General features: G+C 39.6%; 1 protein-coding gene across 8 annotated transcripts in view; it reads right to left on the bottom strand.

Annotated features, from left to right (window-relative positions):
- esrrga (estrogen-related receptor gamma a) overlaps window positions 1-25339 on the bottom strand; it is a 178569-nt gene that overhangs the window by 34777 nt on the left and 118453 nt on the right. For 6 of the 8 annotated variants that reach the window (XM_085452150.1, XM_085452136.1, XM_085452144.1 and 3 more), the window contains 2 exons: window positions 15965-16389; window positions 10126-10254 (listed from right to left, as the gene is read on the bottom strand). In XM_085452150.1, the coding sequence (XP_085308276.1) occupies window positions 10126-10254; window positions 15965-16389 (554 nt within the window). The remainder of the gene's footprint in view (window positions 1-10125; window positions 10255-15964; window positions 16390-25339) is intronic. The other 2 variants (XM_085452114.1, XM_085452128.1) reach the window with 1 other exon arrangement.

Below are 25339 nucleotides of genomic sequence, written 5' to 3'. Positions count from 1 at the left end.
TGAGTGCACATGGAAATATATTCATTTGAAAATTCGTAATGAGCTCAGGCAGTAGTCAAACCAGTGAACTGAACATTACATGCATCTGTGTGTATGTGTGAAAATGCCTGAGACAGGGACAGGTAGACAGAAGGGCTGACAGTCCAGGTACAGTGGGGGGGCCAGTGTCAGCAAACGGTCAAGAGACTCTTAACACCAGGGGGTACAAACCACTCACACACCCACTCTTTGCTTTTTCTAGCACATACACACTTATACAATGTCTACACCTCGCTAACCCACACATCTATGTTGTGTTTAGGTAAGTCCAGACAAGCAGCTTTTTCAGCTGCTACCTGCATCAGTGGTTGGCCAAAAAATGAAAAAATAAATGGGGGCTGATAGAAACAGAGGGCAGGAAAAAGGTAAGTGTTAGGATGAGAGAAAATTATTGACTAAATGAAACAAATGGGACATAGCTTAAAAGAAGCATGTCAGTGATTTAAAGCTTCGAGATTACAGATTCATAATATAGTGACATATTGAAACAGACTAACACAAAACTTGTGGTTCTGTCAAAAAAAAAAAAGATTTGGGGAAAATGTTTCACATGTCTCTGTGTGTATTTATGAAACACCTGTAACTTCTGCTTGTTCCGCAGTGCACAAAGACACTGTGCAAACCACCACAAAATACATAACTATGGTATAACTAGCCATGCTAGTAATATACTGTAAGAAAGCAGCATAATATTAAAGCAGAAGAAAACTGAATGTTATGTTACTCATGGGAGCAGTTAAACTAACTAAGGCAGTTTCCAGGTCAATCGTGTCCTTCCCTGTCAAGGACAGTAACAAAAAGCAATAAGCTTTATTAATTTCTGCCCAGATAGTGCTATTACACGGTGCAGTTAGATTCTAAGATTAAGTACTTTTTCTGTATTTAGTATTGTTGTTTTTGTCTTGTTCTTTTGTTTTTTACATAAAAATGTAATTCATCAGCTGAGAAGGGCAGATACTCACATGTGGTATGTTGCTTTGCGAATGTATTTACATCACAGTATGTTGTATTTTTATATAAACCAACATTAGGTTGTAAGTTCAGATACTAATTTCTTATGTAATTTGTTTGCAATTTGTCTGATGTGCTGTAAACCAGAAAAGTTGAATGTAACAGAGGCTGGGAGAAACTGCTAGTCTTGTCACACTTTCAGACTACTTTCAGTTACACTGAGGCTTTTTTCTCTTGTACATAATATAAACTCTTACATGCAGACTCTTAATTTTACTCTTTCTCTTTCCCATATACCTAAAAGACCCAGTGCTGGGCTAAGCTCACTTCATAAAGAGCCCTCTCTAACTACCTCATCTATTTTCCACCAAATTAACTCTCTCTCAGCACTGATTAATGATCAAATCTAAATGAATCAAATTAAAAATTGAAAATTATATTTCCAAAGCCCACAAAAAAGAGACAAGAGGAAGCTAGGGGAAGAGTGAGAGTGGGCTACCTCCTTTTAACAAATGAGCCTTCAAATCATAAAGAATGGGCAAGAGGGGAGAGGAGGAAAGGAATGTGGAGAGCGGAAAGAAGAAACGAGTAGAGAGGGAAGAGGGAAAAAGGCAACGGGAACGTAAATTTAGCGATCAGAAAAAGAATTAATGCATATAGAAAAAAAAGGGCAAGGGCATGGAAGAACAGTAACAGTAAAATGGGAATTGGGAAAAATTGAGTTTGAATAAATAAATGCTAAAACACATTAAGCGATTATTACAAAATAGTGTAGCAAAGGGGGAACAGAGGGAAGAAAGTAGTTTACAGGCTATGAAATTATAGGAGAAGGAGAGAGTAAGTCCCAGCTAGACAACTTTTCACTCAAACACACAAACAAGTATCTAACAAATACCACAATTTGTTTTGCATCACAAAACATTTTTGTTATGAATGTCAGATGCACATGAAACTGCGCAATTAATACTGCATATTTACCTTTTCAAAATACAGTAGGTTAAGCTACATGCCTTGATTATACCACTTTTGTCATAGTCTGTGCACATTCATATACACACCCAACTGACTGACTCTGTGACAGTGATGAAGGTGAATCATTCCTATCGTGGGAATATTGCTGTCTGTCAATAGCACGATCTGCACTGATCACATCAGCATAGATTTTTACACTGCACTGGCGTCACTCTGTGTCAGCGAATGTGTGCGTGTTCTTGAACAGTTGAAGGATTACGAGCCAAATGCCTTTGACATCTAAGTGTGCATGCAAGAGAAAGACAGAGGAAAAAACAAAAAAGGGTGGACAGAAAAACACAATGTGGATTGATTTCAGATGATCAATGTCATGATAAGAGAATGAAAGAAGGAAAAGAAGTGAGAGGTATGGAACAAAGTGAAGAGAGGAGTAGGTAGACAAATAAAATATCTGGATTTTGGTTGAGAAAGAGAAAGAGGCATCACAAAAAAAAAAAAAAAAATGGAGGAACGCTGAAAAAGTCAAGACACAAGGAAACTGGACGAGGACAGTATAGAATGATAGAAGTGGTAGTAATTTTAAAGCTGTAAAAAAGCTGAACACCTTCTCCCTGACTCCGACCTATTGTGTGTTTTAAACTGCAGTGTTGATGAAATGACATCCAAGATTGTCCCTATGTGTTCAATACAATTGGGTTACAAAGTTACAAAGTTACAAAGTCATGTAACTGCTGTTCCAATGCTTCAACATCAGAAAATCAGAAAATCAGGTTATGTAGCTCAAATAAAAAAAACAAAAAAGTGTAAGAAATAAAAATAAAGAAGCGAAATGGACGTGATGAAAATTGGGAGAAAAGTGTGTGCGGTGATGTTTGTTTCGACCTGAACAGATCAGAAGAGCATTGCCCAAGGCAGTGGGCAGGTGGCTGTCACTGGTGTGTGAATCTGTGAGCGTGCGTGAGCTCTCATCTTCTGTCACTAATATTCCTCTTACATAAATAAATATCTTTGACTGTTGGATAATAAAATAAACAAGCTGCTGAGTGATTTTGGGACATTTGGAATGTGTCTTTTTTACAAATTTTCTTTACATGCCGTCCTTGAACGTAGGAAAAATTTATCTTCAGTGATTTGTTCCACCGTTATTTTTGCCTTCAACACAAATTACCGTCTCTGGTGTCATCCCTAATGAACTGCTGGAAAAAGAGCTGACCCACTTTGGAAAGTTCGCTGGTGGCTTTAGAACAGTTTCATTCCACTGCAAAGACGTCAGACTACAGCGCATTCAGTCTCTTCTGAGACATCTACCTGAATGCCTCTTTTCCAGACTCAGGAGGTATCTTTCAAAGTCAATTATTAAAATGCCGGTTTATGAAAGCTTTGCCAGTATGAAATGTTATGTATAGTATGACATTGGACACAAATGCTATTCGTGTCTGCACAAAGGACCCCCACACACTGAAAACAGACATATGAGATGAAATGCAAGAGAGGAGCAGTGGAAGAAAATCAAGGTGATAGCCAGAGATTAGCAATGACAGGTGTGCCTCAGAATCGAGGTATAACTGCATCCTTTTTGAATGTTGAAAATGAGGAAGACAACATGTTTCCAACATTGTATCTGATGGATGAGCAGTCACACATTTGTTACAGGATATCAACTGCTTTTTCAATGAAATCTTTGGCAGACAGTCTGTCAAAGCTAGACTTTTTCCAGATGTTGATTGATTTATTAAATCTCTTCCAAAGATAAGGAGAGTGGTTTGTTGTGAACAGCTGAACAAACCAAAAAAAAAAGGTTAAATCTGAAAAAGATAGTGACTAAATTGAGGAGGAAAAATTGAAGAAAAGTACAGCAAAAAGTCCTGAGCACAGAAAGTGGTGTTCTCTTGGAAGCATTTCACTATCCTCTTTTTCTTTCTGCTTGTTATGAATGTTTTAAGAATGGGAACATTAAACATCAATGGGAGCAAGGATAGAGAAAGGCGAGCAGTAACAGCCGAGCTTAGTGGAAATAAAAACAATGATATGATCCTTTAGAGGAAACACAGCGTATTAGATAATGAAGCTGAAGGAGGAATTGGTTTGAGGGGGCAGTGTTTTCTTAGTTATGGCACTAATCTTAGTGTGGGCTGTAGCAGTTTTATTTTCTTCATTTTAATAAATGCTTCAATGTGTGAAGCGGAGTAGGGTAGGACCCAAGTGGTGAAAGTAACGAAAGTACATTCAACGGATAAGACATTTTTACTCACAAATGTTTATGCTCATAACTCAACAAGAATACAGCGGAAGCTTGGAGATCTGGGTAACAGGCCTTGGGATAATGGACGGAAGGCTTTAGGCAGGTTGCTGCTTTCCAGGGGACCACCATTTCTTTTGATGAACTTGAGGTTCATCTCAGGTTGATGGGCTTCCTGACAAATTTCAGAAGAAATTCTAGACTATGCTGGAAAAAGGAGCTATAAGAAGTTCTGATAGACTGTTTAGACCGAGCTGCAGTCAAGGGCAGCTCTGACATTGCTACCCAAAAAAAGAGGTCTCGACTAGCTAAAGAACTGCAGATGAGATTAACTCTGATGTACAGACTGTAAAATTTGTGTTAAATGTGTTTATGTAACACACTTAAAGATTACACGTCAATCATGTCAATTAAACATCATTTCCTAAATGGATTATTATGAATAATTTGATGTGGATTTTTTGGATTTGATTAATCCAGAAAATTAAGACATTTTTGATTTGTTTAAACTCCAGGATCAGGAAAAGGCATTTCACAGAGTTGATCATTATTATTTATTTAGAATATTAGAGGTCTTTAGTTCTGGCAAAACTTTGACTATTTGGATCAGGTTGTTGTATTCAGGCACCACTGTTATTGTAAAAGTGGGGGAAGGACTTAGCCGACCTGTCCCTATTCAAAGAGGCATCAGGCAGGGATGTCCAGAGTTGACCTTTGCGAATGAAGTAATAATCACAGTGAGCTTGTCAGCTATATGCTGATGATGTGACACTTTTTATAACTGGCCAAAAGGACATCAGCATTTTTGGACAGAAACTGGCACTATATGAAGAAGCATCTACTGCTGGTTCAAGGATCATTTTAAAAGACAGTCTTTTTTTCTTTTTTTTTTAAAATCCAAAGTACTTTGTGACATAGCCAAGATGTATCTGATTAACCTTCTAATAGGTCAGGCATGCATGAGCATCAAGCATGAGCTGATGTGAAGATCAGATCAAAGTGATAGGATCTGTAAAAATAAAAAATAAAATAAAAAAAAATAAAATTTGTGTATCATAAAATGTTATCTGACACTGAAGATTTTGTTTCTGTTTGGGGAGTCATTAATGTCCAATGTAACTGGTGTCCTTTGCAATGTAATGGCATATTATCTGACTTTTACATTTTTATTATTCCACTGAATGTAGGTATGTATTTATTCATTTATTAATTTTTGTGTATTTCTTCTTGAGGGTTTTGGGTAGTGGGTTGGGCTAAAATCGTACATATGTTAAAGTTTTGTTTTAGTTATGTTTGCTGGCAAAAAATGATGCCAATGAAGGGTTTGACAAAGGTCAAAGGTCTCCTCTCTTCCCCTCTCCTCAAAAAGAAAGTGTACGTGAGAGAAAGTGGACCACTTAGACAGATCTCTCGTCACACCATCTCCATTATCGCTCCTTTCTAGCTGGGATGCAACTAGATGCCATTTGCACACACACGGACTCGCACACACTCATGCAGGACAGATGCTACAGGGCCAGATTTAGCTACAAGTTTCCCAAGGGGAACACCAGACGCCACCAGTTGTCTGGCGCTATCCTCCTTTGTTTCCCCTCTCTTCTTGTCTCATTCCCTCTCTCCATCACCCACTCTGCATCCTTTATATTGTTTTTTTCAGCTTCTTCTACGATCCTGTTTATTCACTGACCCTTAAACTGCTCCTGGTCATTTCATCATTTTTTAACCTTTAATAACTCGCATCTTTCAAGGAACGAGTCTTTTTTTTTTTTTTAAGAAATGATCTTTATATGTTTATCAGCCAATTGTTTTCAGCACAGTGTGTATAAATGCATATGTGTCGAGTGATGAAATTGGACAGCAGCAGTCAAGATCACTGAGCTGTGAGGGGAGTTATGATGCACACTACACCAGCTGCATATACCCACACCAAACACACCCTCACAGACTGGGGCCTTCCACCCGATCTCCCTCATTAGGTCTTAGGGGCCGTGGGGAGCATGGCCAAAGTTGGCACAGATTGTTAATGTGTGTGTATATATGTGCATGTGTGGGGCATTATGCCAAGGTTTATATTTGCAGTCCGTGGACTTGTCCCTCTAGTAGTCCACCATCTGAATCCAGCTGGCCGTTAATGGCATTATAGAAATGGAGGCTTTGGTTTTGGATTCAACACATTCTGTCTGTTTAACCACGATTCATCAGACGTGGCATCATCAAAGCTGCTGTTGTAAGAGAGCAAATCTGTCAGTATGAGCATATGTACAGTATGCACGCCTACTGAATATTGCTGGCTCCTGGGTTGTGTGTCTCTGCCAAAGCGTTTCATGTTCAAATGTCTGATCTGTGTTTTGCTGTTCATGATCATTCTATGCATTACTGCTGATATTGAATGCATTAAGTCGGTCTTGCCTTGCCATTTGAGCACGGAGGGTAAGAACTGACAGCAACATTGTAATTACTGTTGCTTTTTTGCAGATTTAATTAAATAAAAAAAAACCTGGGATTGTTAAAAATCTCTTTCAACCTTCTTTCATTTTAATATGTTAATTTTTATACATTTTTTTTTACCTGCAATCACACCCTTGTTCTCTCACTACCACTCCCCTCTCTCTAGGCAGATTTAAGTCCCGCCTCATGACCTTTTGGTCTTCAGCTGACGCATCATTATGACCTCATTAAAAATGGACAGACAGCCATTGCCAGAGGGGTAGTTCTCATAATGTAACCAGGCCATTTAATTGCCTTGCTCCAGAAATTAGCTGCTACATATTGGTGGGTGGGTGCCCTGTATTTGTTCCTTCCTTCAGTTTATCCCCTGCTCGCTTACTCCTCGCCTCCTCTTGTCCTCACAGTGGTGGCTGAGAAAATCCAATATTTTACATGGACAAGTGGGAGTGTATTCACATGATCAGGTGTGTGTTTAAGAGAACATGTAAAGAAAGAACTCAACTCAGAGTTGGTTTACTGACCCTCTGGCCCCTATTCTCTCCTTCTTTCTCAGTCTCCGACAAACACACGCACTTCCTTGCTGCCTCACTTGCTCTTCATCTCACCCTCTCTGTCTCCCAGGGCGACAAAGCTAATTTGAGGCTGATCTTGCCCTTAGGGGTAAACTACAGTATCCACACACACAGAAAGACACACACTACTCCATGTTTTCCTGCCCACTCCACCCTTACCACTTTATCTTCACCTTTCTACCGTGAGCTAGCCCCTGACAACTATAGTTAGCCCTGATACTAACTGATCTAGCCACTTACCATTTATATCTATGCAATTTTGCAGTAACACTGCTTACAGCCAGAAGGGCAGTATGATACATGGTAGGCAATGCTCCTAAATTAGTGTTTTTTGTATATGAAATAGATCCATTGTCCGATTTATTAAGATGCTTACCTGGGTAGATTAATTATGTTAATTAATTTTGATGCTCTGAAATGCTGAGAAGACTTACTAGACCTAAATATGTGCATTATGCAGAAAACTCTTTAATGAACTCACATTTTTGGAAGGAAAACAAGAAATAACATAAAGGTTGAAATATTCACAAGGTTTCACAAAGTAAAAAACTTTTCTTTTATAGTTTAGCAATAGGAAATCACAACTTTTTTCCTGATATTGCATGGTTAATATTTTAAGTCTTTAAAGTCCTTTCAGTAAATTTTTCCAGACAAAGTATGGGTCATGATGCGTTTCATATCTTGACCAAATTCAAGGGGGAAAAAATGGAAAGTGGAAAATTTGAGAAAATCAGCAAGATTTACTAGTTCTTTAAAAATGACAATAATTTGTATATTTTAACAGAACACCTCCAGCAGAGTAAAACTAAGGTGAAGGAAAATGTTCAGTTCTTTTATATAGCTGTTGATCATTTCAAATTTCCCAAGGGTTCAAAAGGAATTAAAACATGGAAATAGGGGGAAATGGATGTATCAATTTTCCAAATGACCTTTATTCATATGTAGAGCGAGAAACCCCTGTATTAAATTCACACATTGCACAACAAATGGGGTGGCTGTGGTCTGTCATGTTGATGTATAGATATGTGGGCCGATGTGTGTGTGCATGATATATGTGTGTAGAGTACGGAGGCAGAGGCAACAAAAGGCAGCTATTTGTTTCCCTGCTTGGGACAGAAAAACACCGATACAATATCCCTCGGCTACATATAGCACATTCCTTTACAATAAAATAAGTGGTTATCTATGAGACTTAAGAGCACATCAGTGCATCTGGTTTTGTTTTCCCTAGATTCCAACTTTTACACAAACTATAGATGAAAAAAAATTACTTAAAACTGTTGTATTAATAGCAAAATGTTAATATAAATAAATTGCCTTGTGTGACTTTTTTTAGACGAGGGAAATGTGGTTTCTTTGTAAAGCAGGAGGATGCAGCCTCAGCTGTGTAAACTGCGAGACTGGTGAAACTGCCAATAATACATGCTATTACACGTGTGTGTGCGTGTTTGTGGCCACATACACATACTCGAGACAAAACAGGAGATGAGACATAGGTTCTGCCTACGTCAGATCAACTGGGAGAACAAACGCTACGACAGCAGCTTGTTGGGAGTGTGTGTGTTTGTGTGTCTCCTTTTGTGAGTGTGTGTGAGTGGAAGAAAGAGAGCGGCAGAGTCGAGTGCTTCTACACTAAAAAGAAACTTCTGGATAATTCTGAAGCTCACAGTGAAAAGTTTCCTGAATTTCATATTTCCTTTGGGGTGTTTATACAATAATGACAAGGTTCTTGTCTTTCAAGATTTCATTATGTGTACAGCTATATTTTTATACTTTTTAAAATCTCCAGTACGTCAAGATGTAAATAAATTCAAAAAAATGTGTATAGAAAGCTCAATGTGCTGTCATGTTTTTGTTTTCTTTCTATAACAGTTTACCTGAACTGATTAAAAAGCAGCGGGTATGGTCCCGACAGGATGCACAAAAACATGAAGGACAATGGCTATAAGACATTTAAAAAAGCATCAGAAAGAGTACAGTAATAATGAGCGGGAGAATAGTAGGGCTAGATGAAGACAGAAATGGATGGAGGAAGGGCTGGCAGGCGTCGGCACAGGCATGCTCCCTGACCACTGTAGGGAAGGGGGCGTAGGCCAGGTCTCCCATCAATTACAACCTTGACCCTCCTCTCTTCTACTCTTTCTCTCTCACACGCTTTCTGCTTCATTCAACCATCCTCCCCCTGCCTCTCATCCTCCCTTGGTCCCTCTCCTCTGCTCCTATAAATCAATCTCTCTCCCCACTCCTCCCCATCTCCTCCCCTCGGTTTCTTGCACCTTCCCCCTTCCTCTATCCCTCTTTCTCTCTCCCAGTCTTTCTCTTTAACACTCGCCACTCCTCTCTCTCCTTTCATCGTTGGAAGTGCAGTGGGAGTAAAAAGGTCAGAGGTGGGCAGACAAGAGGGAGAGAAAGAGGCAAAAGGCAACATGGGAGTGTGAAAATGAGAGAGTGAGTGTATTTAATCAAAGTGGTGTGGGGGCAGATAATACCGCTTGTGTTTTTTTTACCTTTCAACACCACTGAACAACTGCTGAGCGTCGCCGTTAACCTGAAATTTGTATCTTTATTTGAGCAAACCAAAATTAAAAGCCATGTATACAGTGTTGTTAATTGGTCTGCGTGTGTACATGCCCTTATAAATTTCTGAGTGTAACTTGTGAATTTAGATGTTAAAACTAAACTCAACCGTGCATTCTCACACACACACACACACACACACACACACACACACACACACACACACAAATTATCATGTAGAAGTTGCATGTAGCGTTGTTCAATACGCTCATACAAATGAGTAAGCTAATACAACGTTATGTGAAAATTTGCTTAAGATGCAGAATACCTAATTGACGTTAAAATGCTACATGTAGCACATTTAGCCGAAAAATATAAAGAAGAGACCTTTTCCCTTACCCTCCCTCAGCATGCCAACAGTCAGACACTTCATGAAGCGGCAGGCCTGGCACGACTTGCGTCTCCTCTTGGTGATCTCGCACTCATTGGTGGCTGGACAGCTGTACTCAATGTTGCCTGCGGCACGTAGACATGTTGGAGAAAGATAGACAAAAAGGTTTCATTTCAGATAGACACATCAGCACAAACACAGAGCACACAGACACATGTATGCAATACAACAAACCATAAAATGATGACTATGGACAGAACCTCAGAGCAAAAATGCTCCCAGTTTTGGCATTCATGAAGGGTTGTGTGGACTTTGCATATTCTCTTCATGTCGATTTTCATTTATCCATAGGTTTGGATGGGAATGTAGGTGGTTGTCTGCCTCTCTGTTCTAGCCTTATGACTGGCAAACTATCCTGGTTGTACCCTGCATCTTGCCCTGTAGCACCTGGGATATTCTCCAGCATCCCTTTGACCCTTGCTGGATAACCAGTTAAGAAAATAGATGGATGGATGGATTGAGCTACCTCTGTCTTGACCTTTGACAGACCTGCAGTATTTTGACCAGAAAGTGTACTGATATATGTAGGCTGTGTCAGATTAAAGTGGCATATAAGCACTTGACAGGAAGAATATATCACCATGTTCTGCACAGACTTGAAGGAAGGCTTTCACGCTAGCATTACGGGTGTTAGCCACAAACTAATCTAATGTCATATGTGTGCAGTGTCATAGAGAGCACCAAGTGATTTCATTACTGAAAAATAAGGTTTAGAGTGGCTTGTAGATGGGCGAGGAGACAAATGTTTCCCAGTGTTTATTAAACTGCCCAAAATTTTGCCCATTTTTAAAATGTTTTTTCAATTAATTATTCAAAATGTTTGTTTTATTTTACTACAAAATTGGTTGCCAGGAACACCACCTGTATTGCTGTTTAAAAAACACAGAAGTGTATCTGTGTATGCACTAACAGAGGTGATATGTCTACGTTACATGAGACCATAAAGTCAACTAAGATTGCGTGACTTAGCAGCAGGACAGGCGGTGACACTTGGATGCAGTGTTGAAAGCAAGATTATTAACCGAAGTCTATTAACTTCACAACCGAGGCCAACCAAAACATCACTCTGAGTGAGTCTAATAGCACTTCTGTGGGTACTTTACTCTTTCTCATACGTACTGTATTATAGTAGTATATTGTCCTATCTTTTATTTCCTTATACCTTTTATATCTTTTTAATTTTACTAAAATATACTGTACATCTAAACGAGGCATTTTAACATCTTTTTTGGCTCCTGTGGCCATTTTCCTCTCATTTTTTTCCTTCCCACTTGTTAGTCTTCTTATTTGCAGCTCCATTTCTGCTCATTTCCTCCACTTAATTATTTACTTACTCCCAGTTCAGAACAAAACATAGTTATGGATTTGTTGGAACAGCTTGAATTGTTACAGATTGCCCAACCTGTTTCAATGTTCAGGTTTATTTATCAGTATTAAGACCTGCATTCGGATGTGAAAAGAAAAATATCCCTTTCTCTTTCACCAATGCCCACCTGATAACTACAGTATTCCAGCAAGCCAATACATCTCCCACTGAAACAGAGTAAACAGTGATTACTATTGACTGCTGCTGTGGAGAGGATGTTTTCTCATTACTGGCCTGATTAAGGGGCTATTTAGCTTGGGAAAACGCTAAATGCACAAACACTTCTTAATGGGTAACAAGACACCCATTAATTGGCCTTGTTAGTTAAAGTAAAGGCTAAACATGCTAGATGCTGAGGGAACCCTTACAGTCTAATGGACACTATATGTGGGACTAGTTAGCTTATACACGAGCTTTACATGCTGATGATACATGAGGAGTAGAATAATTCAGCAATTAAGAAGGACACTAAGGCTAAATGTGCTAATGAAACAGAATCTGAATGCATTAATGGGCCTTGCCATTTCAAGAAAACTAGCAAGGGCTGCTAAATTGTTAACTGCAGCAAAGAGCCACTTATACAGCTGGCAGCATTAAGAATAAATATTTAAAACCCTCACTGTGATGAAAAATGTTAACAGCTACACATGCTGATTGCTACTGTGAAGGTAAGTGTTAACAGGCAATAACAAAAACCCATATAATTTATTGATTAAAGTGACAGCCAAGACAGAAACATCTGTGAGACTTCAGATTACAGTACCTGACTGCAACAACACCTAGAAAAAAAATCTGTGGACTTTAGTAATACACATATTTATGCAAAATGTAGTTTACATCAGTCTAATTCATACACATTCAAATGTGTCTGTTACATCTCATGTGATAAATAAACATGCACTGTATGCTGAATCCCTTTCCATGTTCAGATACATATATGCATCAGAGTAGGTGTATAGGGCAGGAATTACATTTGAAAGGTTTATAACAGAATCTCACTCCTCTCTGTGCAGGTATGCCTTTATTTCTCTCTTTATGTGTCTTACAGTGCACAGGAGTAAGCTTAGATCAGAGAGGGTCTTGGAGGCTCCTGTGTAAAAAAGGCAAGTTTGTATGTGTGTGTTTATGTGAATGACGGGGTATATACGAGGGCCTTAAATCCCCTGCAATCTCTTTTGAGATGTTGGTATGTCCACCCTGCTGCATGACAATTGATCACTATTGTACCGATCATGTAATGTGAATGTTACTGTGTGTTTTGGCTTGCCATCCCCTATGCTGTATCTCTTTTGCCTCTCCTAGCCTGATACCTATAACCCCCCTTTCTCATATACCTTTTGCCTTGGCACTTTGGCTTTTTATACAATAAGGAACAGAAAATATGGGTAGAAGGCAGAGTTGAAAAATGGATAAGGGTTCTCAGTCAAATTTGAATTCACCACAATGCAACTCCTGCACAAAGTATGGATTTTGCAATATTCATTTAAAAAAAGAAAACACAAATATGTATTGTGCCTCCTGAACTATTGAGAAATGTGTCTACTACTGAATAAACATCTTTAAGTCAATATGGGTATTACTTAATACTACCCTAACGATTTCTCTTTAGTCTCCCACCTGACATTTTTACTGCACATTTTGACTGCTCTTTGTGTGAACATCACTATCCCCTTCTTCATCTTGCTCTTTCGTGCTCTCCACCGCCTTTCTTTTTCCACTCTTGTTGGCTCTCTCTTTCCATTTCATTGCCCTATACCTCCCTTTTCCATACTTTGCCCTCCTCTTCACTCCCCTTTATCCCCCTCTCTCAATAAGGGAGTGATAGATGCAGGTTGTCAGGTGTCGCTGGACTGACGCCACAGAAACAGCAGCTGCCAGAGCCACTTCCTCCACGCTGCGACACACACATGCACAAACGTGCCAGCGCGCACATACCCCTAATTCCTTCCTACATCCATGTGCCCAGTCCACCCTCCCCTTTCCTCCTTTTCTCTCATTCCTTGTCTCAACTTATTGTTTATCTGTACCTCTTCTCTCCGCTCTTCTCCTTTCCTCTCCCACCCCATGCTCTCCTCCCTGTCCAGCTGGAGGTGTTTTTTTGGTGATTACCTGCGGTTTTATTGGCTAATGGGTTGAAACATACCAATATGTCTGCTGCTGCCCATCTGAGGCTGGCCCTGCTTTCCTGCCAGGACGCACACACTAACACACAACCATGCATAGGAATATGTGCACAGACGTGCACATAAACTTGCATTTGGATGAACAGAAGCCCACACGCAGAAGCAGAACATCCACAGTATCTGAGGATAAGTTGCTGTGTGTGGTAGCCAAAGATAATATCATAACCCAACTGGTCCACTGGATCCAAGAAAGTAGTGCTATAGCACAATAATAAGGTAAAATATTACATTACCATTACAATTTTAAAAGGTAAAATGATAATTAAAGTAGTTAGTTATTCAACCTTTAAGGTTTGAAAATGGTGTATTACAAATATATAAAAAACAAAAAAACAGTGAAATTAGAAGAGAAAGGGACATATCACTGCTTTCAAGCTATTTAATGTCACACTAAAATTAGGTTTTCCAGTCAAAACAGCATCATTATCTATATGTTATCTGGGATATTGTACTTAATCTGTAGCTGCGTTCTATCCTAACCTTTAACAAACCAATAAATGACATGAGACAGAGTTCATCAACTATTTGACACCACCGCAGTGACAGATGAATTAAGGGTTAAACCTATTCACATAAATATTCCATGGCTATATGCGTGTTGATGTCTTTGTTTGACTGAGCGACTGTGAGTTTAGGTGTGTGTATGCATGTCTCTGCCTTTGTCGTCACATGCGTGTGCTCTAATCTATTTGTCAGGGCTGCACCGTGTCCTGATCTCATCCTATAATAAACACATACAGGTCGTTTCCAGGTAGTGGTGACCATCTTGTGAATGTAGGACTTCCACCCCCTCACATCTTCCTGTCTCTCTCTGTCTCTGGGGCTTTACTGGGAAAGCTGCTTATCAGAGGCAAAAGAAAGCACCGACAGATAGGTGGATGGATGGAAAGGCAGATAGATGAATCCTGTCTGATATGACTGACTGACTGACTGACTCAATGGATCGATGATGGCTGGCTGACTAGTAGTGTGCTTATTGCAGTAGCAGACTGACTGACAAGTGGGCTGTCCTGCTGACAGATGGGGCCTGTTAGTTATTTTTAAAAAACTTGAGCAAATCATGAAGGATTATAACACTAACACAAAGGTTTTCAAAAGTTTACCGCCTTCTTTCTATCTATCTATCTATCTATCTATCTATCTATCTATCTATCATCAAATTTCTACTGTGAAATTAAAAAACAAAACAAAACACAACACAAAGATCATCAATCAAGTTGTTAATCTTCCTGTACAGTATACTGTGCTTCATTCCTGGCACTCCTCTCATCATGTGGATTATTCTCTATCCTTTCTCTCTTCAACCCCTGAACTCTTGATCTTTAGACATGACTCGTGACCCGACTCTGATGCTACGTTATCGCACAGACAACAAGCTTATGGCTAAACCGCTTCCTGTGATGTATGAGCAGCTAGATCTGGGAATGCAAACACTGCTCCAAAATTATTCGTGAAGAAAAGGTCAAGGTTGAGGTTAAAAAGTGGGTGTAGATTTTGGGGGTTGGTTTATGTACCTAGATAGATGTATAAATGTGAACGTGTGTGATGGGGAGAATGGGTGAAGGGGAAAGAGGAAATAGGCTATGTGGGTGTCCTGGTGGCTCACTTAGCAGAGGAGGAGGGAGACGTACCTTATAAAAAATCTGGGTTTACATCTGGCCTGAGGCTTTCATCATATGTCCTGAATTTAGTTCAGGTGTGTGTGCATGTCTGAGTGTGTGTGTAATTTGATTAGTCTGTTCCTTTTATTAAAAATAGTATAAATATTCACTTTACTTTTATCAAGGTTTTAGGTACTTTTAGGTGAAAGCTTTTTTAAGGATACCATTTAGGTCAATATAGAGAGCATCATGCTTACCTCAAACATATGACCTTGCTGTCTCTGCAGCCAACCTACTAACGTCTTTACATTTTTAAAAAGTTTCTTTATCTTTGATTAATATATATTATTTATATTATTTACTGCTGTCTTTAAGACACTGTCAAATGGATTTACAAAAACAAACAAACAAGCAGCTATTCTAGTCTAATCTTAAACAATACACAACCACAGATTTTGATGAAAAAACTGGTGGAAGAACTGAACCACTAATAAAAATATTAAAACAAAACCAAGCGAGATAAACTAAATAGTGGAGCTTAAACAGCAAGAGGCAAGATGTAGAGTGAAATGTAGACAAGCGAAACAAAGACAAATGTAGATACAAAGTTAAAATAGAAGCCAACCTTGGATGGTGCGTTTGAAGAAGGCCTTGCAGGCCTCGCAGGATGCCACTCCATAGTGGTAACCTGACGCAATGTCTCCGCACACGAGACACAGCCTCTTGGGCATGGAATTCAACATGTACTCGCACTTAATTTGTGAATCTTCCCCAATGGTTGATGAACAGTCCTCATAACGCTTTGATCCAGGGCCGCCAGCAGGTCCTAGGGTCCCTGCGTTGGAGCCATAAAGGCTTGGGGAGTCTAAGCCATTGGGGTGACCGTTCATCGTGGACGAATATGAGCCTGAGGCGTCGCTGGAGCCACCAGGGGAGTGATGGTTTAGACTATCAGTCAGGGAGGCAGGACTAGACGGCTCAGTCTTTATATAAGAGGACGGACAACTGGACTCAAGGTGGCGCTCCTTACTGGACATTCTGCAGAGAAGCCTGAGAGAGTGAGACAGAACAAGAGGGGAAAAAACATTACAGGAAAATGTTAATATGAAGAAAGATAATCATGAGTGTGGAAAGTTAGGGGCACTGCATAGGGGAAGGGAGAAATGTAAAGTCATATTCAGCAATATTTAATGACACAAATATATTGTGGTTCATTGGGGAAAACCACATTCATGAGAGTAGCGGAGCGGCATCTAGAGTACCACAAACACATCCCCATCCACGGGGCCAAGATCATCCGTCACCCTCCAGTCAATAGCAGCGTGTTCTACATGAAGGTAATCAGTAAGCAGCTCCTCTGCTGCTCAGTCATCCCAAAGACAGCACATACACAAAGAGACATACATTGTCATATTCAAGCACAGCTTACAGTCTAAAAAGTTACTAAAAGCTGCGCGATGCAAAACAATAAATGTATGCATATTTTGTATGTATTATATAAAACTCACTAATCAGAGCCAGACTATCACTGTAGTACTATTCTTACATTCTCCTTCCCTTCGTATCTCCCTCCTTCCTCTCCTGCTTTTCCTTCTTCCACTCCCTAAGGAGGCTGGTGTCTTGTTAATGGCAGTTGTAATTAACGGCTATCTTCTCTCTGTCCATATCTCTCCATCCTTCCCTTTGTCTACCTTACTATCTATCTGCCTCTCTCCCTATCACTTTCTATTCACTCCCATCTCTGACTGTCTCTCTTTCTCTTCCTCTACGCATTACTACTCTCTGTCTCTCTAACCCTGCCCTCCCTCCTTTCTCTCTCCCCTTTCATTGTTAAAGGCAGAAAGCACAAAAGGGGTTTTTAATTAAGGCAGGATGCTGCTAAACGAGGGGCTTCTAAAGTCCAGTCGGCCTGTAAAAGATCCCCGTTCTACAGGGACCCATAAAACACAGACAGTGCCTGGTTGGAGAATGGGGAGCTGTTCAGGTGGGGGAATGAAGAATGGATATAGACAGGAAAACAGAAAGGCAGACAGGCAGACAGCTAATGCAAAAGACAGACAGAATGGGGGAAAAAAGAGTAGTTGCAGGACTGCAGTGACTGATGATTGTCTACTGACAAACAACACCTTTTCTTTTAATTTGCATCTCAGCTTTAACATGACTGATATGCAGAAAGAAGGCCTGCAAAAAACCTGCAAACGCATTGTAATGTAGGAAACACTCTTTTCCCCTGAAATTTTCCCGTTCAAATGTGAATTGACATTTATGATATAGAATGCTTTGGCCTTTTCACCTTTTTCATCATATATTAAACCCTTGCTGGAGGTTCTTTTAATTCAGTGACTCCATTTATCGTGGGTTTGCGGTATTCACCAGTGTCTATAAATCCATTTATCGGATGCTAAGTTGGGCCTTCAGTTTGGAAAGAGGCTGACATTGTGAGAAAGGTTTGGACACAAATCAAGGAAGAGAAAATTAGGGATAGAAAGAGAGTCTATGGAGACATATAGAAGGAAAGGCAGAAGCACAGACAGTATCAGGTGGTACAGAAAAAAGTGTAAATGGAAAGGAAAGAGATCGCAAGAGGATGTCTATGTTCTGTGTCTATGGGATGAAAAACAGTGGTGACAGAAAAAGAGAGTAGAACCATTTAAGTAGATGATGTGATGGTGATGATTTAATCTCTCCTTTCTCACTCTTTATGCTCTTTTGTGGCCCCTCCTTTTGACCGTCAATCCCTCTGAGTACCATTAAGCGAAAGAGTTTAAGTGCCAAAAGATCTCAGGCGCTTTTTTCCTTCTCTCTCAAATTCTCATCTATCTATCTTTCCGTTCTCCATTCCAGTTTCTTCTCCCCCTTTTCCCTCTATCTCGTCGTTTTTTCCCTCAGTGCTCTCTCGCGCTCTCTAACTGTGCTTATAAATGAAAAATAATGGCAGTCGAAGGGGGAGGAATAAAAAAGAATAAAAAAAGAAGACACGCATGCAGAGGAGAGGAGAAGAGGAAAGAAGATTAAGAAATCACAGCCAGTGCGCTGTGCCGAGCGAGAGGTTGAATGCATTTATGTATGTATGTTATCAGTATAATTATGGTGCTATGTAGCGATGGCTCAGTGCTGAAAGAGCAGTCTTATTGTGCTTGTCTGCTCTTCAGATGAGTGTGAAGAGAGAGAAGGGGTTGGGTCTCTTTTTAATCAATTCTTTAGGTTTTTAGGTGTTTAAAGAAATGTAAATAAAATGGAAACAGCTCGAATGTGTTTGCCGTTCTTTGCCTTTATTCAGACAAGGCTTAAAGATGTAAGCAGTGTTTTATGAGATGATAACAGTAAAACACAAGGAAGCAAAGTAATCACATTTTGGTATTAACGGTTCTGCTCAGTTCCGTTAAAGAATACGGTTTTAACGTCATTCTCTTTTTGCCATCTTTAAGATTTTGATGCTCGTGATATTGAAACCTACACAGTTACAAATATAGTCAAGTAATTAGCACATAAGCTGATTGCTCTATATTGAACAGCACTATGTATCATGTACGGCAAAAAAGAAGCGGTATATCTTATAGCATAAAATAATCACTTTGCACTAACAAACTTACTGCATTTAATGTATTTTTTGTATATTTTGTATAATTTTAGGGAAATGGCTATGGTACCAATGTTTTTTTAATGCAACAGTAAACAAACAAACAAACAAAAAAGATTAGCAAATGAGGTTGAGCGGATTTATTTAGGTTTATATTTTAGCAGTAATGCAAATTATAAAACTGGCCATTTTTAAAGCGGCCAAAGTCGCTGCTTAGTTCTTGCAGACACTGAATATTCTATTTAGGTGTCTCTTATTGAGGGAGACCACACCAGCACACACACGCACACACACACACACACACACACACACACACACACACACACACACACACACACACACACACACACACACACAAATGACCGCCTTTGCTTGTATCCATTTCCAAGTTGATCCCTGTCATTTTCTCTCTCTTTTCAGGCCTATTTCTTTTTTTCATTTCTCACTTGAAGGAAGGCACAGTTACTCATAAAAGATGAATATGTGGAGGCATGGGGAGGAAAGGAAGAAAGGAAGAAAGAAGAAAGAAATGCTTTTTTGTGTGTTTTGAAAGAAGGTGGGCCACTTTAGTATGACAAGCTGTCATTACAGTGGTAGGGTGATGCAGTGGCCTGACAACTGGCGGGGACAAACATACAATCATCGTATTAGAGAAACTACTCTCTGCCTCGCTCTGTGCTGTTTGCTGTGCGCTCCTTTAGTCTGTGTTTCTGTGTGCACTTGCACTGCTTTATTATATACAATCTTTGAACAACTACCTCGCTAGATGGCAGCCATAAACACAAACTGATCCTCAAACAACTCTAAATTGTTTTCACCCACCCCTACTGGGCTGAGGATCATAATAGCAGAAGAGAAGAGAAGAGAAGAGAAGAGAACTAACATCGGCTTGTCACTACCAAATCAGATAACTCTCAGTTTGTTGATAACTTCTCTGATTGTCTGGTTGCTTATTTTGCTTGCCCTGGGCTCTTCTGTCAATGTTTCTAAAGGGCCGGATCTCCGAAATAGCATTACTTAGTAAAAGTATTACCATAACAAGTGTCATGGGAATTTAAAATGACAAAGCTGCATTTAATTATACGTTGCCAAACTTTGGCTTCGGATGGTGTAAAGATGTGATGGCTTTCACTGCCTTACTGCTTACAAAACATATCTCCAAAAAATAAAAAGCAAAAAAACCCCAGCTAAAAATAAGAAGAGCAGAAGAAGCGGAGAGAGAAACAGAGAAGAAGAAGTGGGAGCAACAGAGACAGAGCAGGAAGAAGTGCTGACAATGTAGCTACCTCGGCTTGGCTAATACCTTTCCATCACACCAAGCATTGTGCTCTCAATGCTGATAAGAACACACAGTCCAATAAGCAAAAAGGGGAAAAAAAAAACAGTGAGAGAAAACCTTACACAATTCTATCTAGATGATACCAGCAATGCTTTGGGAGGGAGAGGAAGTGAAGGAAGAGTGGAAGACATAAAAGAAAATACATTGAATTAAAGAATGGAGTAAGGAGGGGAACAGGAGCAAAAAGCATTTACATTTACATTGTCATAGTCAAATGAATAGAATGATTTCATCAATATATTGAATTGCTTTTTCAACACTTATACTGTTCAGTTTGTTTTTCTTTCTCTCTCTCTATTTTAAACAGTCTCCTATCTTTGGAGGGTTGTTGAACTCCATGTCAGTTAGTTTGATACAGTAGTGAATATGTTTTCGCAAAAATAGGAACACAACAATTGCACACAGCAATTTCAAAGACGTAGGTGACCACTCTTATGCAATTACAAGCAATGACACGTCCACTTTTTGCTTTGTGGTGGCTGAAATCATGTATCGGTCACGTACATACAGCAAAATCCTGTGAGTCTAACGTTGAACCTGTGTTTTATGTTGTGCATTCTGCAAGATAACTGCATAGTTTAAAAGCAGCGAAATAGAGCTCAGAAAAAAAAAAAGCTATGCGTTGTTTCAGTGTGGGTTTATGTGTGTGGAATCACAGTGTGTGGGTGATTATAGTTGTTTTCAGTGACAAAAATGAATAAAAGACAAAATAAAAACTCCAACAGCGACAGTCAATCTAAACCACTCTCCCTCCTACTGGGCTCTTTCCCTTCTCCTTTTTGCTCCTTTTAGGTCTCAATCTCTCTCTGTCGTCGTTTCTACTTCTCACACACAAACACCCCCTATCATTTCTTGTCCGTCTCTCTATCCTGTCACACAAGATGCACACACACACACACACACACACACACACACACACACACACACACACACACACACACACACACACACACACACACACACACACACACACCAGGGAGCAGATCAATTGTTACAGTGTTAGTCAGGGCAGGAAACCTGTAATTCAGTTCATTGGCTGCAGAATAAATCCCTGATTACATACAATCAATTTGACAATGGCTAAAACACATTCTGCCCGATGGGCTGTTGGGCTGTAAAGACTGGCAGAGGAAAGGAAGTGTAAGTGTGTGTCTATATTCCTGTGTCTGTGATTGTGTGCGTGAGAGTTTAGACACTATGAATTCTAGTATGAATCTAAATGCGACGGATGCAAATACATGGTTCACACGCAGTGTTACAAAAAAGCGAGAAAGACTTAGAGAGATATTCTACTGGGTCTAAAGCTGTAGTCCAGAGAATAACACACGCATCCCTATGTGATTGGAGAAGCGTTGGGAAGCAAAACACGCCGGGTGTTCTCAGCCTCTCTCCATTGATTAAGAATTATGTACTTTTCAAACTGCAAACTTTTCAGGAGCATCATGTTGAGTCTGCTCATATAAATACCAGTTTTCAATCATCAATGTGCAGACTTTCAGTTCACCATCCGCTCTCCTCGTGCTTTTTGTTTCTCGTCTATTCACTTCTTTAATGACAAAATTTCAAGGGATTTATACAGAGTCGTGTGTACTCTGCATAAAATACAGTCTATTATTATATATAAAGATGAAAAAAAGATGTAAAGAAGGGGAGCATGTTCAGGGCAACAATGGAAGTCAGTGCACCACTAACTCGTGTGTGTGTGTGTGTGTGTGTGTGTGTGTGTGTGTGTGTGTGTGTGTGTGTGTGTGTGTGTGTCAGATGGGAATCTTGATGATTTAGGTCATTTTCTTGTGGAGCATTGGCTGATAAGTATGTTGCTGCCAGGCATTATCTCTGTCACCATGTCTCCCGTGTCTCTCTCTCACTCCTTCTCCCTCTCTCTCCTCACCTTTCTGTTTGCCCCTCTCTCGCTCCCTTTCCATCTCCTTTATCTTTTGTATGTCATTGTATTTGTAAGGATGGTTGTCTACTGTAAAAAAGGTTCTTCAAATTTCTAAAACGGCTCAACTTCATACAGTGCACAGTGGGCCACTGATTAACCATATCAAAAATATTTATTTAATACATAAATCACTGAAAATTTGATGTTTATTTAAGTTCTGTTGTTGTATTTTATTATTTTTTTATTTCATATTATGCGCTGTGAAATCTGAAGAGTAGAAAGTACTGTACACATCCTCTTCCTGGGTAAAGTCTATAGGAGATATTGCATATCTCTCATATATGCGCATAGTTATTTTATTAGTTGAACAATATATAAAATGAATTCAATGCATAAACGTACACATTCACACTGCTTGTTCAATCGATATTGAGAATGTTTTACTCAGGAGTGTCAGTTTTATGAAATGTAGGCTGGCTCCTTTATAAAAGAAAGGTCATTGATCAAGGTTAGCATTCTTCTCTCTTTCTATGTGCATGTGTGGATTAGCAGTGTTATCATTTAGCATTAGGTGCGCAGCAGCCCTTCCAAACACTTACTGACACTTGCTGTTGTCACCAACACACATGCACTGTAGCACGCGCCCAAACACACATGCGCACACTTAACTATCAGTGTACAGTGAGATGTACAGCTCTCCTGCTTTCTCTCTCTCATACAGAGACAGGCAGAGATCTGGGCAAGGCGCCACATCAAATCAAATTGAGGAAAAGTATAATAAAAAGTGTTTAAAAACAAAATATGCCCCATCGGATTAAAAGCACATTATATTAAGCAGATGGTGAAAGAGGATTTTCACTCTAGTAAATATGACAGGGCTTTCAAATGTGACACAGGAACGAGCCAGTGAGACAGGAAGGGGAGGAAGGGAGATAGAGGCAAGGAGGGGATGGGAAAAGAGCACAGTGCTGCAAAAGTAGGGAGAGAGAATGTGTGTGTGAAGTAAAATGGTCCTCGATCTGAGACGGAATAAGGGAAAAAAAGTGTAATAAAAGGGAAAACGGAATGTGGAAGAGGAGAGGAGAGGAGACACAAGTGAGTAGAGCGTCAAAGCTGCATTCTTTAAGCAGATCAGATTTGGGGAAATTGGGCTGTCACTACAGGATTGTGATGATTTACACCTATCCATCATAGGGTGTGAGAGAGAAGCAGAGCCAGAATATGTACAATAATCCACAGCAGCTGTGAAAATAGAGAAAATCAATCCTAAGCAGGCACCATCCAACGTGTGCGTTTCAATGTTTACTTCAATATTCCACAAATAATACATCTAGACAGATTATATTTAACCTTACACATGGAATACTACTTTATATCTAAATGCAATGACTGTTAAGGATTCTCCCAGTTCATTACTTTTACTTCTGTATATTATCACTTTACTTCATTTATACTGCAAAAAAGAGAGAAAGTGATAGACTTGAAATACCCGACTCCAAATTCACTAAATAAAAATGTGAAACAAGATTCTTTTCACTGTAAATGCCCATTTTGACCTGCCACAAGCTGCTGTTGACACTCGTCTTCAGAGTCTCCTGGCCTGTTCTTCCCTCTCTCCCACCCATGCCCTCTATCCTCCCCCTCTTCCTCCCCTCACTGCTGGCTGATGCACCTTACAGTCTCGCTCCTGGACCATCTGTTAGGGAATCTAATTCACATCCAGTCATAATCAGGTTTGCTGCAGTGCCCACTGTCTTTCGCCATCTCTGTCTCTCTGTCTGTCTCTGACTGCTTCTTTCTGTCCACTTCACACTGCGCCTTTGTCCATTTTCCTTTAATCTGGAACCTTCATGAATGTCTTTCCCTTAAATGTCATGTATTTGAATATACTTTACATTCAGTATAATAGGTATACAAAGCTCAAAACTGGCATAAATCTCACGAACTGCAACAAAAAAGGGACATTTTCTGATCTTGTCACTAAGAACCTTTTTCTTTAAAATGTGGCTGTATTGTTTTTAAATGACTACCCAGTAATGCTTTTTGCTGCAGCATTCTGCAGGATTCTTACTTTTGAAACTTCTTGCAAATTACTAAGATTTAAATACTGAATCAGCATATCATTGGTAAATATAAAGAACGACATGCTCCACTTAAACAAGATTTTAAATGTGTATATCTATGTGTGTGTACATGTGCATGTTTGTCCTTGATTGAGAATAGGGCGAGTCGAGGTGAAGAGGGTGGAAGTTAATGAGAGGTGAGTGTCTGAAACCCCCTCTCTCTTTTCCCCTCTCTCGCTCTGTCTCTCTCTCTGCTCCTGCAGTAATCCTCTTCTATAAATCTGCAATCCAATCAGCGTTGTCCACACTTACACACACACGCACTCACGCACACACACACACACACACACACACAGCTTTTGGGAAGCCCATCTGTGTGTTAAGGCAATCTGCTTTATCATTATGATTACATTGGGCTCAGTTTACAGCACAGTGTGTGTGTGTATTCAAGCGCACTCTAGCTGCCTGACATTAATCACATTCCCATGGTTTGATGGCCTAAATAAAAAGAGGAATAATATTGTTGCTGTCCAATGAAAACTGCAGATCTCCAAAAGCATTTAAGAAATTTCTTTAGAATTCAAAAAAGTTTTAATGCAAGAAAAGGCCCCAGAAAACTTCAAATTAAATTTAATTTATTTCTTTGCTTTTTTTGTAGAGATCTGTGATATGAAAAAAAAGTTATTCTAAGAGATAAAATAAAAACACTGCTATAATTCTAAATTCATTTAAATTCATTTCTAAATATTGTCCCTTCCGAACCTGGATTTCTTTCATTTTCGGTGTGTCTGTGCTGTTCAAGTGTGTGTCTGTGCAAGTGTGTGTGAGAGAGAGTGCATATAAATTACGGCCAAATCCCATCAACACAGTTGGAGGTCAGATATCCTAAGGAAGTGTTCCTGTGATCTTATAGTGCATATGTGTGTAAGAAAATGTGTTCCTTTTACTGTGTAAGTGAAAACACAGATTTAGAGTCCTGGTATTCCTGTCCCACAGATACGTCTTACTGGGAGGGACACCGTTCTTATGGTAAGTTAGGCTACCTGCCGTGAGAAAGGACTACTCTGAGCTCGGTTTCAGGAGAAATAAAATTCTAAAAATTTAACAGAATTGCAAATCCCCAGATTGTATTT

Source organism: Copadichromis virginalis, linkage group LG1, assembly GCF_057382275.1.
Source record: "Copadichromis virginalis isolate Kocher_CV1m ecotype Utaka linkage group LG1, C_Virginalis_male_GT1.1, whole genome shotgun sequence".
NCBI lineage: Eukaryota > Metazoa > Chordata > Actinopteri > Cichliformes > Cichlidae > Copadichromis > Copadichromis virginalis.
This window is presented reverse-complemented; position numbering and strand designations above follow the sequence as displayed.